Genomic DNA, 16,095 nt, shown 5'->3' with positions numbered 1-16,095 from the left:
GATGACAGGAAATAGATTCCAGGTCTCTCTTTGATGACATGCCAATAATAATGAAGGCCTTATCCCACTGGGACTGGGCTCCACATTCTGATTGGTTGTGTTTTCTGTTGTGATCGCTATGTGTTGTAAAGAGAAGCTTCCTTGATGAGGCACAAAGACTGCACTTACCTGTGGGTCTAAGGACAAATGCCTATAGGTGGTTGTCAGGAGTTATGCTGGTTTGGTAAATCAGTAGTTGCGAACTCTTCACCATGACTTCACCAGCACTGAGAAGTTAGGCAAGTTTCTGGATGCATCTTCCAAAACACTAATGCAGATGAGGCTCAGGCAACACTGCAGAAGCAGGACGTGAGGACTGTGAGACCAGGAAATCAGGGTTCTGCTATGAGATTGTGTTTCCTGGGAACATCAGAAGCTATACCCATGAGGACACACCAACATGACCGCCCAAACATAAGCTGAAGGAGGATGACACAACGGCCATGCCAAAGTGGACAGAGGACAGGTCGTGAGGCCTCAACCCTACACAAAGAGCTACTGGCAACTGAGGAAAGCCGGGAGCAGGAGAAACGGTCTTCCCCAGGGAGAGCACACCAACCAGTTGTCCAGTACATACATAAAAGTAACATGATATAGACTAACAAGCTTATATTTACACACACACACACACACACATACACTCACACACAATAACAATTTGTGAAAAAGAGAAGCCACAAATTTGAAGGAGAGCAGAGAGGTTTTGGAGGGAAGAAAAGAAAAGGAAAGGAGAAATGTTATAATCTCAAACTAAGGCACCAGCCAAGGACAATACAGGGGGTAAATTTTAAACCCCTACCCAGATCTAGCCAATGGGCAGAACATTCTCCACAGTTGAGTGGGGAGTGGGATATGACTTTCACACGAACTCCGGTGCCTCATATTTGATCATGTCCCCTGGATGGGGAGGCCTGGTGGCACTCAGAGGAAGGATAGCAGGCTACCAAGAAGAGACTTGATACCCTATGAGCATATACAGGGGGAGGAGGTCCCCCTCAGTCACAGTCATAGGGGAGGGGAATAAGGGGAAAATGGGAGGGAGGGAAGAATGAGAGGATAGAAGGGATGGGATAACCATTGAGATGTAACAAGAATAAATTAATAAAAAATTAAAAAATAATAATTGTATTATAATCTCTAAAATAAAATAAAAGGCCGTATCCCAAAGTCTGTTGGTGTTGAGAACGCATAATTTCAATCATCTCATGGCCATGGGAAGGGCAGGTAAGCTGTTCTCCTTCTGATGCTGCAGCGAACACCAAGGCTTCAGGGATCTGTAGAATAACACCAGACAATCCCTAGCACGAGATGGAAGCAGGAGCTCCACACACAGCCTGGACGCCTATAAAGGAAGCAAGGCCGCCAACATGTTTCCCTCTGTTACCATCAGCTCTCACTGAATAGTTATGATCTGATATTTTATATTTAAAGTCTCAGAGAAATGATGATAGAAACTCAACATATATACTTGAAACAATACAGTGAGACATTTCCTATTCATAGAATGTATGTTGTACCATTATTAAAATTAAATTTCTGAATATTTTATTCATAGAGCAGTGAAATATAAAACAAGAAAATACATTATTTAAAACCATTTACTTAGCTCAGAATTGGCCTAGATTTGTTACAAATTGATTTCAATGGTTCATAAGAATAATTCTGATTTTTTAAAGTAAGGAGAAAAGTACTTTAAAAATTACTTTTTTAAAAAAAAAAAGAATGAAGCAGAATACTAAGAACTATCATTTTCTAAAGTTTCAATTAGATAATAAATTACATTTGAAATATCTTCACATATAAATTCTAGTACTAGTGACCTATAAATCGTAAGAATAACAATCAGTGGAATTCAACAATTTATCTAAACATCGTTGCATAGGAAATTTGAAGAAACTGCAAGTAATTCTTAATGCTCTCATTTTGATTCTCCGACTTCTCAAGGCTGTGCTGTATTTCTTTCAAACATAAATCCTGATGCTGGGCTTTCTAAATGAAGAGAGAAACAGATAATCAATATGGCATTCACATGCCAGATGAAGAGTTATAAGTGTGTGTATATATATATATATATAATATCTGAATAAATCATTTTTTTCTGAAGAATTTTCAAATAGCATCTTCTTTAAAACATAGTGATTAAAGTATATTGATCATTCTGCATTGACAGTTGACTGTAATACTTTAACTTAACCCAAAAGCATTACACATTTAACATGATTGAGATGATTTGATTTAGAGAAGTCATTCTTAGCTCCTATTATGTTTATCATAACATCTTTTCATATTCTTTTTTGCCAAAAAATTATGTTTTATCCCATAAGACTTTCACTGTTTTAAACTTTTTCATTTTATAAACTTTACTATGAAAAAAAGACATTGTAATTAAAAACAACAACCTGCTGTACCATTAGAACTCACATCCTGAAAGGAAGATGTTTTAAAAACTGATAGAATCCACGTGAATGTTTCCTCCTGAACTCTTTTAAAAAGTAAAAACAAAAACAAAAACAAAACAAAACGTCATTCATATCCTTTGATGAAGAAGTTAGATGCATACAATTTTTGAACTTTGGTTGTGCACAGATCTCGAGATGGGCTGCTTACTGCAAATGCTTCAGGTAAGATGTGTCAGCTAAAACCTAAACACACCAGGAATGGAAACCCTTTGTGTCTCTCATAGCAGATATTCTGACCCCAGCACCTGAAACTGAGCAGCACCAGCAGAAGAAGAAGGGCGGTGTGTGGCAAAGGCCTAGATTGGACCTCACAAGTCACAGAACAAATGCAGCTGGTCTTTATGGAGCATCCGTAGGAGAAAACAGTAGCCACACAAGTCACACACTGCAGGGGAGAGTGTAAATGCAGATGAACTTTGGGACAAGAAGTAAGGTTGCCATGGTTGTGGAGCAGTGAGGCCATCCTTCAAACTGTGCATTCGCTCCACCTCTCAACCAAAGTACTTGGACCAAAACCATGAAAAGGTCTGCAGTGCACCATGTACTGTGGAAGACAGGGAGCCCATCATATGGCCAGGCTCCGGCTCTGGCTCTCTGAACACTCAGAACTCGGTCTGGCTAGTGTATGTGCACATGAATGCTAGTTACCCACTGCGCTGTCTATGCCCTGGGAGGCACAGAGCACAATAACTCATTTCTAGCTATTTCTATACTTAGGCTCAGAATTCTAAATAGTTTACTAATATAATAATTATCAGGCTTAATAAAGTACTAAACACAGAAGAGAGAAATCCACCTCATCTTCATTTATTTTTTCAGGGGTTTCAATTGCACAAAGAGCAACAGGCATATTTTACAATATCAGGAATTCTGATGGGAAGTTTCTTTTTAAGTTTAGAAACCAAGCAAACAGCTGTATTAAATTAAAAATGCTTTACTGTTATTAAATTTTCATTAAACATCTGAAGGCAATAAGACTAAATAGTATATGTCAAAATAATTTAACTTTTGAACCTTTTAGGTTTATAAATTTTTAGAGACTTGCAAATGAAAAAGGAGTTTTCACTGAGCATCCATCTCCTGGAAAAATAAGATGCCAGCATTTTCTATGTAATTATCACATAGACAGTTATTATGTGATTTAAGCACAACTAATGCCAGCTTCACAAGTATTTTATGCCAATAGATTGTTTCATGAATATTCAGAGACTAATTAAACACAGCCAAGTTTGCTACCCTCATTTTATGGCTGAGTGGATCAAAGTATCTGTATGCTTTACACAGATTGGACAATGGTGAATATTAAAATAATACCTCCCTAAGATATAATAGTCATTAATCAAGGCAGATATAAAGATCTAGCTCACAACTATTTAAATGGCATGTATCTTTAAAAGATGAAAATTTGGGACTGGAGAGATGGCTCAGAGGTTAAGGGTACTGGCTGCTCTTCCAAAGGTCATGAGTTCAATTCCCAGTAACCACATGGTGGCTCACAACTATCTATAATGAGGTCTGGTGCCCTCTTCTGGCATACATGCATGCAAACACTGTATACATAATAAATAAATTTTAAAATCTAAAGAAAAAAAGGTGAATAGTGTGTTTGCCGGGCAGTGGTGGTGCACACCTTTAGTCCCAGCACTTGGGAGGCAGAGGCAGGTGGATCTCCTTGAGTTCGAGGCCAGCCTGGTCTACAGAGCTAGTTCTAGGACAGCCAGCACTACACAGAGAAACCTTGCCTCAAAAAACTAACCCCCTTCCAAAAAAAAAAAAAAAAAGGATGAAAACTCAAATTCAAATAAATAAAACTTGAGTAGCTACTACATGGAGCTCTCTGGGAGCAGTGGTTACCCAAACATACTGTGCAGGGAACCGCCTGAAGCTGCCACAAAACAGGGTGATGAGATCTCTGGCATGATTGTGACAGCATAATTTTGCATTTTTATTACTTGCCATTCCTAATATTAGCAGTAAAGTGAAAGGCTCAACTCCCCTCCATCTGCACTTTAGGAACAAATCTATGCCACATGGAATGCATGGTAAATGTTCACTTTTATAACACGAGCCATGCTAATACTTACACTGTTCATTCTGCCCACAAGTTGGTTTTGTTCTTCATTTTTCTTTCTAAGCTCAGTTTCCAGATCTAATATTTTGTTTTGTAAAGCTCTCTCTCTAGATGACATCTTCTCTACTTCTTCAGAAACCTGTAATTTTCATTAAGAGAATAAAATAACTAAATACGCTTTCCTTAAAATATATGTTGAAGCCCTGATATAATCATAGTATACTTCTTTTTTTCTCAAGTAAATACTAGTTCGGTACTAAACAATTCCATTAGAAAATACTTCTATGTATTTTACCTTGAGTTGAGGAGCTAGCTCCATTAGTAGAGTGATTCCCTAGCATATGCAAAGCCCTAAGTTCAATCCTAGTACTGCAAAGGGAAAACTGAGTTTAACTTGAAGAAGCACATAGAATATTTATGTGTCTATGTAGCACACGTATCTGGAAAGTTGACTTGAGATGGGGAAGTGTGCACACTTGCACTGTTTGTAGTAGTTGTGTACAGTCATTGTGGTATCTGGGATAGTGGTGGACACATAGCTAGGCCTCAATGGACGCTGATTACGTGTCCAGATAAGCAATGGCGGGGCAGTGACCACACAGCACCTAGGCCCACACGTGAGATTGGCAGCATTGCATTACTCACTCTCAATGCAGCCTGACTGGGAGTTGTCTCTCCTGGTTGCTTATGTTATGTTGGTTCGGAGACTCAAGCCTGAGAGCAAGGGTAGAGGCTAACCTGAGAACAACGGGCTAAGCAGGAAGGGCTGCTCTGAACGAACTCCGAGGACTCGGTTCTAAGTTCCTGTGAACATTCATAAACTTCTTCACGAACACAATGGGCAAGAGCAGCAGTGAGTTCTCAAGCCGGGAAGGAGAAGGCCAGAGGCACACCCATGCCCTCGATGTGGACAAGGGTGACAAGGCAAAGATGGCTCTTGTCAAGCAGTCAGACATGAGGGGCATCGCCACAATCCACCACTGCAGGAGGGAGGGGAAGGCAGCCACCTGGGAGAAGGCTAAGAGCATCTGGCATTGTGAAGGTCTTAGGCTGAGCTCAAGGCAGACCTCTCATTTTCCTGTCAGAGTTTGTGGGGCTGAGAAATCCACAGAGCTCACCTACAACTGGCACCACTCTTTATTATTTAGCTTTTATTGAACTTAAATTGGTTTCTTGGAGCGTAAGATAATTCAAAACACTGTTAGATATCAGAGTTTTGCCTTGACAGAACTGACACTAAGACTTTGAAGAATGCAATAAATAAGAGAGTTAAAGGAGGGAAGGATTTAAAGTTTGGCTTAAGACATGACAGGTTTGGCCGGTCAGTGTTAAGTGGAGATGCCAAGTAAAGTAGACTTGAGTAGGGTTGGGCATGGGAGTCCTCAGGGTAGACGTGGTCACTGTGTTAACTCCACTCATCGTACAAGGAAGGCCACACGCCCCATTTTGCTGATGAGGAAATTAAAGTTTAGTAAGGCAGCCTTCCCTTGGTGAGGGCACCTTGCATCAGATCCAGGATGCAAATCAGCCACTGGGACTCCAAAGCTCACAATATGGTCTTTCAACGTGAGATTTCAAGTTGTTTGATAAATTCAACTCTTCTTTGACACCTTCTCATCATCCCCTTTCACCTGGGTTGAAATACCCACTTTTTCTGGTGTCGCTTGAGCCCACCTCTACCACAGAACCTGCTGTAGGATGGACCTTACTACACTGAGTGTCCAAGGGCTCACTGGCTCTTCATCCTTGCCTGTGAAGCACAATCCAAGTGCCCACATGCCAAGAGGATGGCTAATTTGAATGTGGGCTTAACAGATTTAACTGGAATACAATTCCTGTATGCACTTGTTTGTATAATAAATATTTGTCATAGAGAAGTTGAGCTTCATAGCTCCCTGGATCCTAGTCAAGAGCAAAGCCTGTAATTATTTATTTACACACACACACACACACACACACACACACACACACAGCTGTGTGGAGGGGTCACACTCTCCAGGGCCCTTGCATCTCTGCCCATTCCCCGCCACATCACCATGCATCTGGGAAAGCAGTCCTGGCCCTGTAATATCTCTGCACTTTGCTCCAAGGGAAAATTAAGTAAAGAACAAAAATGGAGCTGCTCCCTCCGCCCTGTCATCAGCGCGGAACAATGACTGCAGGCTTGGCCATGGGGAGGGACCCTGGCAAACTCATTAGAAGCGTCTAAACAAAGGCCATCTGCACCTTTTGTCTTCCTTCTTCCAAAGCAGCTTCCAGTTGCCTGGACAGTGCCGTGTGCTCTGCAGCCTTCTCTTTCAGCTCCAGCTCGCTGCGCTGCAGGTACTCCTCCCGGGCAGCCAGCTTCTTCTCCAGCTCTTTGTTCTCTGCATCCATCTGCTCTAATTTCCTTTATGAAGATATATATATATATACACACACACACATATATACATATACATATACACACATATAATAGTGCAAGGGGAAATGGAGTATCAGTTCTAAGTCAACTTGACACTTACTCTTTAAGGTTTTCACACTTTAACTGAATGAGATCATTTTCCACCTCGAGAGAAAGCTTAGTTAGAAAGCTATTGTTTCCATCAACCTAAGCAGGAAAAACACAAAACAAAATAATCAAACAAACAAACAAAAAACTCCACACTTTTTCAATTATTTTCTTCATCAACTTCCAAGGAAATTACATATTTTATTTAGAAGCATAAGAAACAAGAAGATACGAAGACACCAAGCCATGTTTACGATGCTAACACACAAGTTCTCCAAGCCCTCACTGAGTTTTAAAAGTGCGGGTTGTCTATGTTAGAAAATTAAGTACACTTTTCTGGGTGATGGTGGTTAAAATATACTAAGCAAGGTTTTAGTAAAGAGGCATTTAGTTTTTCAGGAACTGGAGATGTGGCTCACTGGTAACAGTTTTCCCACTATGTGTAAACCCAACGCTACAGAAAGCAGGTGTGGTGGCTGCTGCTCCCTTCCCAGCTCAGGCAGCAGAGGAGAGAGCAGAGAAATCTAAGTCCAGGCCAGGTGAGGTGGTGCACACCTGTAAGCCCAGCCCTCAGGAGGCAGAGGCAGGCAGATCTCTGTGAGTTCAAGGCCAGCCTGGTCTACAAAGTGAGTTGAGGACAGCCAGGGCTCTGTTACACAGAGAAACCCTGTCTCAAAAAACTAAAACAAACAAAACAGAAAACAAAAATCAAAACAAAATAAAATAAAAAATAAAAAAAAAAGAAAGAAAGAAAGAAAAGAAAAAGAAGAAAAGGAAGGAAATCTAAGTTCATCCTCAGAACAAGGCCAGTCGGGATGCATGAAACTCTGCCTCAAAAACCAAACAAGAACAAAACAAAAAAGAAAACAAAATGTGCACGAAAAACTTACACATTGTTCACTAGATGGTTTAAGTTTCTCATCTCAATAATGTTCCACTTAGGTTAATGATAATCATCTCTGGAGATGCTAACTGTGATAAGAGCCAAAGAAATCAAAGACATGGTTGCCCAGGTCAAGAGAGATCACTCTTCCCACTGCTTCCCACTCTGAGGTAAAACATTTAGGTAGCTTTAATAATAACACAAATATTTTCTCATCAGGGCTGGAGAGGTGGCTCAGCAGTTAAGAGCACTGGTCACTCTTCCAGAGGGTCTACATTAAATTCCCAGCACCTATGAGATGGCTCACAACCATCCCATAACTCCAGTCCCAGGGACTATGATGCCCTCTTCTGGCCACTTTAGACACTACATGCATGTGGGGCACAGAACACCCACATATACATGAGGTAAAATTGTTTTTCACACTCAGTAAAGTAGTAACTTAAGTAAAATATAGTGACTATTTTTTCTAGAAGAATTTCTTCTTGGAATTTTACTTTGTGTTTTTAAAAGCCACAAAGTTAATTCTTCCTGGAAGATGTCTTGCAAGTAAAGAAACAGACTGGCTACTAGACTCAGACACGCTTCTTCAAGAAACCATGAAGTAATCTTAAAAGACATACAGAGTACTGTCTGTGTGACATGCGCTGAGGGAGGAGGGAAATGAGTGGTGACGAGGACACATAACGGTCCCTATTTTGATGGATTGATGGGTATTAATTAAAAGAATAGAATCAATCTCAATAAGCTTGATGCACAATTCTAATTAAAATGCATTCTAATTTTTGCAGGGTAAATTATTATTTGCCTTATGCTGATGTCAAGAAACAGACAGGCAAGGCCAGCTTTGCTCCCCCTCTCATTACATCACCACACTATGTCCTCCAAGTGCAAAGCAGACTCATATAAATAACCTCTTTCTATTACCGGTGTCACCAGGAAATACTATAGCCTAAACAGTGGAGAATCTGCATGAAAATAATTCATCAACTGACGTAGGTAGGAATAAAAAGTTCAACCCAGCACGAGCGCCCTCAACTGGTGAGATGATGCCAAATGCTCCTTTAACACATTGTCCAAGACGCAGAAGGAGGGGACACCTGGCCCTGAAGCTCCCTAATGGTGTGTGCCTGCTTGGCACACTTCTCCTTGCAGCGCTGCAGATTCTCCTGACACTCGTGAAGTCTCTGGTCGGCTGACGTGAAGGAGATGCGGGCTCGCTCTACCTGCTTCAAATGAGACTCCACCTGGCCTCTCATCTGAGGTGGCATTAGGGGAAATAAACGCAAAGTCACACATTTGGCAGGAATATTCTTACTCTCTTAAAGACTAGACATGCTTGTTATTAGTAAGTACTTTATAAATGTTAATTTACACGAGACATATAACTAAGAATAATTCGTTTTCAAATAGGCCGTCAGGAATAAGCATGGCGCTAGCGCCTACTTCAGGTGCTGCACACAAACAGATGTGACTAAGGAATCAGGTGCTTCTTCTCCCCTGAGTCACCTTCTGCTATCCTGTAGCTGTTACTTGATTGCACCTTATAACTCATACATGCCCTGCCAATCTCCTTGGGCAAAATCAGTGGAGCTCATGGGCACTGCGTCATGGCAGCTCATGCATGGGCTGTGGACTGCATCTGGTAGTTGTCCTGGCGTGGTGAGCAGACCTGACTTTACCTGCAGTGCTGCCTCACCCCTGCCCTCTCTCACTACAGCACTGCCTTATATTATGGAGGAGAGGGTGGCGGTGCAATCTAAGGAGTGCCACATTGCCATGTGTGGCTGCCAACAGCTGAGGTGTGACATTTAGGATGTCCCCACGTGGGAACACAAGAGGTACAATTTCCTGAGCTAGGATACCCGCAGCTTCAGTGCAACATCTGGTCACCTTTGACAAAAGATAAAACCAGAACGAAGCACACCTCTGAACCCCTAAAACAGCTAAGAACACAGGAGAACATCAGAGATGTAAGTAACAGAGAAATAAAAATGATTTCTTTTTTCAAAAAACAAACATACTTTCTTGGATCTATCAGCAGAAAATGTTATAATGACAGTAGCTGGAAAGCCAGGTTCTTCCCATCGCTAGCTTTGAACAGGTTTTGAATTGGGTTTTCACTGAGCTCCCTAGCAGGAAAGGGACTATGTGCACAAGACTGTACCATGACAAATAGAAAAGAGACATGAAACGGCACCTTCTATAGTCTGTTAAGATAGGTAAGAAACAGCTCTAAAAAAGGATAGGATTCCTCATTTGGTGCCCCGATGGACTGCTCTGGCTGACCTCTCTCTTAATTCCCAATCTCAAATGGGCCATAGACTCTGCGCCTGACCACTAACGCTCTTGACCTCTCCGTAGGAATCAGTGTCCTGTGACTCTCACTGTTTCCTTCCCAAAACAATGCGAAATCCAAAAGGGAATGTGGTTCCATCTAAAAACTTAAAAGTATTCACAAAAACATCATCACCTGCCAACACTGGCTTCTACTCATTCTGTCGCAATGGGATGAATAAAAGGAGAGGTTTTTTTAAGATATCATTTTTCTTCCCAAAATGCATTTACCAGAGAATATTTACTTTGCAATTCTTTTAGACACAAAAGATTTAAAAATAGAAAGAGAAAGAGAGACAAGTTTTCATTTTACTGCTGATAGATCTCAGTGATAAATAATTGGGCCTCTTAAATTGTAAATTCCTATATCAGAAAAATGAGGCCTTTATGCTATTTCTCAATTACAAATTTAAAAAAGTAAAAGGGAGATCACACAAATACACATTTCAAGCCTGGGGCAACACTGTATCTTTAAGAGGAAAAGGAAAAACTCCTGCAGAGCCTGGAAAGGGCCAATCCTAGGCACGCATTGTGAGACGCCTGAGAAGAGAGCAGCCGGAGACAAGCAGGTCAAATGCACACACATATGCAAAATACTTCATTACTTCAACTGCAAACTTACCTTCGCTAACTTTTTGTTTTTGTTTTTTATTATTAGGTTATTTTCATGTAGCAAATTTTTACATCTGCTTTTTACCACTTCAGCGGCTTCTTGCAACTTTTGTACCTAACAAAACAAAACAAAAACAAAACACACAGACTATAGAGTACCATGCATGATTTTAAGAATACCATGAAGTAAAAGCAAGCACACATTTGCATTTGTTTCACTTTGAATTTCCCTGCCGGCACTCAGCATGTCCAGCATCGCTCCTGACACTCTTCTGGTGCTCTCCTCGAACTCACCCTTCATCACCCACCTGTGCTCTCCCACCGATGCTCTAAAGACCACATGACCCTTCACTTTCAGGTCACTGATCCTTTAAGAACGTAGTGTCTCATTTCAGCTAACCCCTATCATAACAGCTAACATCAATAACAAAAGTGACAGCTCATGTTAGTGAAGATGCCGAGCACTGGGAACACTCATCTGTCGCTGATCGGAGTGCAAGCTTGTACAGAGACTATGAAAATCACTGTGGCAGTTCCTCAGGAAGATAGAATCCAATCTACCTCAAGATCCATCTACATCACCCTTGGGCATATTCCCAAAGGATACTCCATCCTACCACAGAGGCACTTGCTCAACTATGTTCACTGCTGCTCCTTATAACAACCAGAAATTGGAAACAACCTAGATGTCCCTCAAACAGAAGAATGGATAAAGAAAATGTGGTCTGTTTACACAATGGATTCTTACTTAGATATTTATAAAATGAAGTCATGAAATTTGCAGGAGGCAGAACTAGAAAAACCATCCCGCGTAAGGTAACCCAGATACAGAAGACAAATTGGTATCTGCTGCTTGTATGTGGATAACAGCTGTTAAGTCAATGACAGCGAAGCTACAATCCATAGAAGCACAGAGGTTAGGTAGAGGTTGAGACTGAGGGGGAGGGGCAGGCAGATCTCTTTAGGAAAAGGAAAGAAAATAGTTATGGATGCGGTGGAGCGGGAATGGGGGAATCAAATGGCAGGGGCAGGGGAGAGAGGGAGACAAGGGAGAGAATATGGGGGGAGACAGCCAAAATTAAGGTCTATTTGAGAGACAGTATGGAAACCTAATACACTAAAAGCCTCCTACCACATAAACACATATAAAGGCAGTCCCAATGAAATCTCTAAAGAGTGAAAGTGACAAAGCCCCAACTGGCTATCTGTTGTCACCAAACAAAGCTTCCAGCACCAGAACCAGGTTATTTCTAATTGAGATACTGGCCAAAGGGGTCCCACAGGAATCTCCAAACAACCCAGGCTGTTGCCAAGATAGCATGCCACAAACTTCACAAGGCCTCCTTGCTGAAGACAGCACCTACACAACTCACTGAAGATGGTAAAGTGGAGCTGGTGCCTACATAGAGCCTTCACCCGAATGTTCCAGCGTGTTTGATACGGGAAGGTAGTCTGCACATTTCAAAAGAGAGAAACAAACACCAAGCCAGCCACCAACCCTCTGACCTACAGTGGTGTCCTGCCTGCAAGACACACTAGCGCAGCTATTCTCGACCAATGGGTTGTGACTCCTCTGGCAAACCTCTATCTGCAGAAATATTTACATTATAATTCAGATGAAGGTAGCAAAATTACAGTTATGAAGTAGCAACAAAAGTAATTCTATGAGTGGAGGACACCGCAACATGAGGAGCTGCATTGAAGGTCACAGCCTTAGGAAGGTTGAGAACCACTGTAAAGTGGTGGCGAGGAGCTTGTGGAAGTAGGCAAGAGATACCTGACTCGACCTAACACCCACTCCATGACATGGAACCCATACTTGAAACTGCCTGGTGACAAGAATCTGAGACAGATAGCCCAAGACCCTAGGGTAAAACCAAACTGTAAGCAAACACATACACAAACAAAAAGTAGCAATCAAATGACTCCTAATAATGCTGTGCTATACGCGGAGATCAGTGCCTGCTCAGCCACCATCAGAGAAGCTTCCTCCTGCAGCAGATGGCAACAAATGCAGAGACATTACGCAGAGCATGAGAGCTTAGAACACTCAACCATAAACAGGTGTCTCCACCAAATCCCTCCCAGCAGGGTGAAGGAAACCCCGCAGAACAGGAAGCATAAAGAGTGCAAGCGCCCGGGGGAAGAAAGGACACCAAGGCCCTCGAAACCAGCATGAGCAAAGTTCACAGGAACTTTCAGAAACTGAAGCCATAACACAGGCCTGCACGGGTCTGCACCAGGGCCTCTGCGTACACAGTATGGCTTTGAGTTTAAGGTTTTTATGGGATTCTTGAGTGTATGAACTAACTCTCTGGTTCTTGGGCTCTTTTCCTTTTGTTTAATTGTTTTGACCAATTCTGATGTGTTAGTTTTTCAAGATATGGTTTCTCTGTAGCTCTCTCCTGGAACTCACTCTGTAGACCAGGCTAGTCTTGAATTCACAGAAATGTGCCTGTCTCTGCCTCCCAAGTGCTGGCATTAAAGGCATGTGCCACATGCCCAGCTTACATTTTAATATATTATATTTTGTTATCCTTTAGAAGCCTGTTTGTTTTCTAATGAGAGAGACAGAAGGGGGATGGATCTGGATGGGAGAGGAGATGGGGAGGAACCAGGAGGAGTAAAGGGAGAAAATGCAGAATAGGGAAATATTACGTGGGGAAAAATCTATCTTCAATAAAAAGGTGAGGGGAGAAACTAGCTCTCATTTCCAATAATTTCTCCCACCAAATCAAAATCCATCCAAAGAGCTACAACATGTTCCAATGAGACTTCTCACCAAGGCCTTAAACACAAGTGGGCAGGCAGGACACAGATAATAGTCCTCCAGACTCTGTGTGTACCTCCATACCCGCAGCACCTCAGCTGCGTGTCTCGGTGGGACTGTGCCAGCAGCCAGCCTAGATGCAGCCCTCTTGCTTGCTACACTTGCCTCACCTTCAGCTTTTCCTGCAATGCATTTTCCTTCCTTCCTCCCTCCTGAGTTCTCCTTCCTCCTTCCTTTCTCTCCCTTTCTTCCCTGCAATGTTAGAGACTGCACCCGAGGCCTCACACCTGCCAAGCGAGCGCTGCACCACACTCCCAGCCCACCACTGTTCTTTAAGTCACACTCTCCCAATAACAGCTCTTTCTTTAATGCCCCATTTGTTTCCTATCATGCAAGTATCTATGTACATCCAGTCTTTCCCACAAAGTTTTCCTTCAATTCTGCATTTCCTAAACTGAAAGCTTAACAGTAACTTATCATTGGACATAATTCTACTTTAGATAAACTACCATGTGTTCTTTTGTGTCTCTGTGAATGTGTGTGCACTTCCGTGTGAGTGTCAGATGTCTTCTCTAGTCACTGTCTACTTTCTGAGACAGGGCTGGTCTCTCACTGAAATGAGTTTCTACTGGGCTGAGTTGACCTGACAGGAGCTCCAGGCATCTGCATGACCCACTCCCCCATGATGGTTACAGATGCACACAGCTTTTTAGTTGGGCCCTGGGGGTCCAAACTTAGGTCTTCACAGTTGCATGACAAGCAACTGACTCACCTCATCGAGCCTCATATGTTTCTTTCCAAGTATTTCAGGTGAGTAGATTTGAATTATACATTATTTATTAGGAGAAGAGAAGCTCTGAGATTTAAAGACCCTACATGATAGTCATTATTTTAAACCAATGCCATTAAATATACTAACAAGATTGCACATTAAGATTCTCTTTATGCCTATACAACCAATTTAAAAATTCCTCTTAGGAATATCTAATGTTTCCATAAATAGAGCTAGCACCAGGAATTGGCAAGGCTACTGTTATGAAGGCATATGAGGTCTCGAGGAATAAAACACAATATATTATATCACAAACATTCACCCTATCTCTTCAGTTCTGTCACATGAGTCACAGTGTTATAAGTTATCTACAGATTTTAACAAGCATTAAAACAAGTGCAGGTCACCTGAGTTCTATATCCTTCGATGAGGGCTTTCTGCCGTTTCTCTACTTCTTGCAGTTCTTCAAGTTCACTTTCCATAGAAGCAACTTCATCCTTCAAGGCATCAAGTGTACTCTAGAAAAAACACGTGACCAATAGGGTTTCCAGTTGTCAGAACATTACAGTCCACACTGAGGAATTATTAAAGCATATCTCGTTCATCAGCAGCAACAGAGTAACCGTTTGATGGCAGATAATTGCCATCTAAAATTAATGACTAATACTCATTAATAAATTTAATCAGTATACAGAACAGACTTTTTAAAAATTACTGACAAAAAAGAGCTAAAAATAAATGTGTTCTAAATAAGAATCAATAATGTTGATATGTCACGTTTTCTACATTCATTTAACATTTTTCAAAAGTGTAACAGTTGGAGAGGATACGACAAAATTAATTCAAAACTCAGAAGGCAGCTGGACATGGTGGCACATGACTATAAGGCCCATCCTTATGAAGCAGAGGCAGTGGAATTGTTGCAAGGTCTCGGCCAGGTGTCGCTACTTAATAAAACCCATTATCAAGCCAAAAATGGAAATACAAAACATCTCATATGGGAGAACAAATAGGAAGACTAAACAGTTTATAAATGACACTAAGTGGACGTAACTGTTCTTACTAGATACTGAAATACATAAAGAATTAAGTTGTCAAGGTACTACAAACATAGAAGACAACAAAAAAGGAAAAGGGAAATACACAGCAATGTAAAATACGGTCAGTGTTGGTTTTTAAACCACTATAGAAAATATGGGCCATAAATAAATCTTGAATAAACTGAAGCTATTAGGGAAAAAGTTTAACTGCCTGCTTCAGCAAACTGCATCCTGGACTCAAGCAAACGGGAAGGGAGAGGAGAGAGCGCATTCCCACAGCACACACAGAGACAGAGCGCCTATACAAGTGGGCATGCAATCACAACACAACAAAGATAAAAGAATATTTTGAAAAGCCAACACAAATTTGAAGTAGCATTTCCAAAGAATAAGAATCAGGCTAGCAACAGAATGTTTCTGTTAACTGAAATTGCAAAAGAAATTAAAGATCGCCTTCTCTCTGGGGTGCTCTGTCCACTTGAGTCAGGCAAATGAAGGCAGAAGAAAGGTATTTTCAGACATACAAAATGTTTTTTAACATCATCTTATTTATATTTTCTCTTTTATAAGGTTACAGAAATGGCCTGAGGATCTATTCTAACAAAATGAGAGATGCTAAGC

At 41.4% G+C, this 16,095-nt stretch overlaps 1 protein-coding gene across 2 annotated transcripts in view; it reads right to left on the bottom strand.

Moving 5' to 3' along the window:
- Positions 1-1,759: 1,759 nt before the first annotated feature.
- Positions 1,760-16,095, bottom strand: part of Odf2l (outer dense fiber of sperm tails 2 like) — a 29,809-nt gene continuing 15,473 nt past the window's right edge. The window contains exons 10-16 of one of the 2 annotated variants that reach the window (XM_051165626.1): positions 14,842-14,952; positions 10,903-11,007; positions 9,044-9,202; positions 7,074-7,159; positions 6,796-6,958; positions 4,583-4,708; positions 1,760-2,028 (exon numbers count right to left, since the gene is read on the bottom strand). In XM_051165626.1, the coding sequence (XP_051021583.1) occupies positions 1,900-2,028; positions 4,583-4,708; positions 6,796-6,958; positions 7,074-7,159; positions 9,044-9,202; positions 10,903-11,007; positions 14,842-14,952 (879 nt within the window). In that variant the 3' untranslated portion in view covers positions 1,760-1,899. The remainder of the gene's footprint in view (positions 2,029-4,582; positions 4,709-6,795; positions 6,959-7,073; positions 7,160-9,043; positions 9,203-10,902; positions 11,008-14,841; positions 14,953-16,095) is intronic. The other variant, XM_051165627.1, reaches the window with a different exon arrangement.

This window comes from Acomys russatus, chromosome 23, assembly GCF_903995435.1.
Source record: "Acomys russatus chromosome 23, mAcoRus1.1, whole genome shotgun sequence".
Lineage (NCBI taxonomy): Eukaryota > Metazoa > Chordata > Mammalia > Rodentia > Muridae > Acomys > Acomys russatus.
This window is presented reverse-complemented; position numbering and strand designations above follow the sequence as displayed.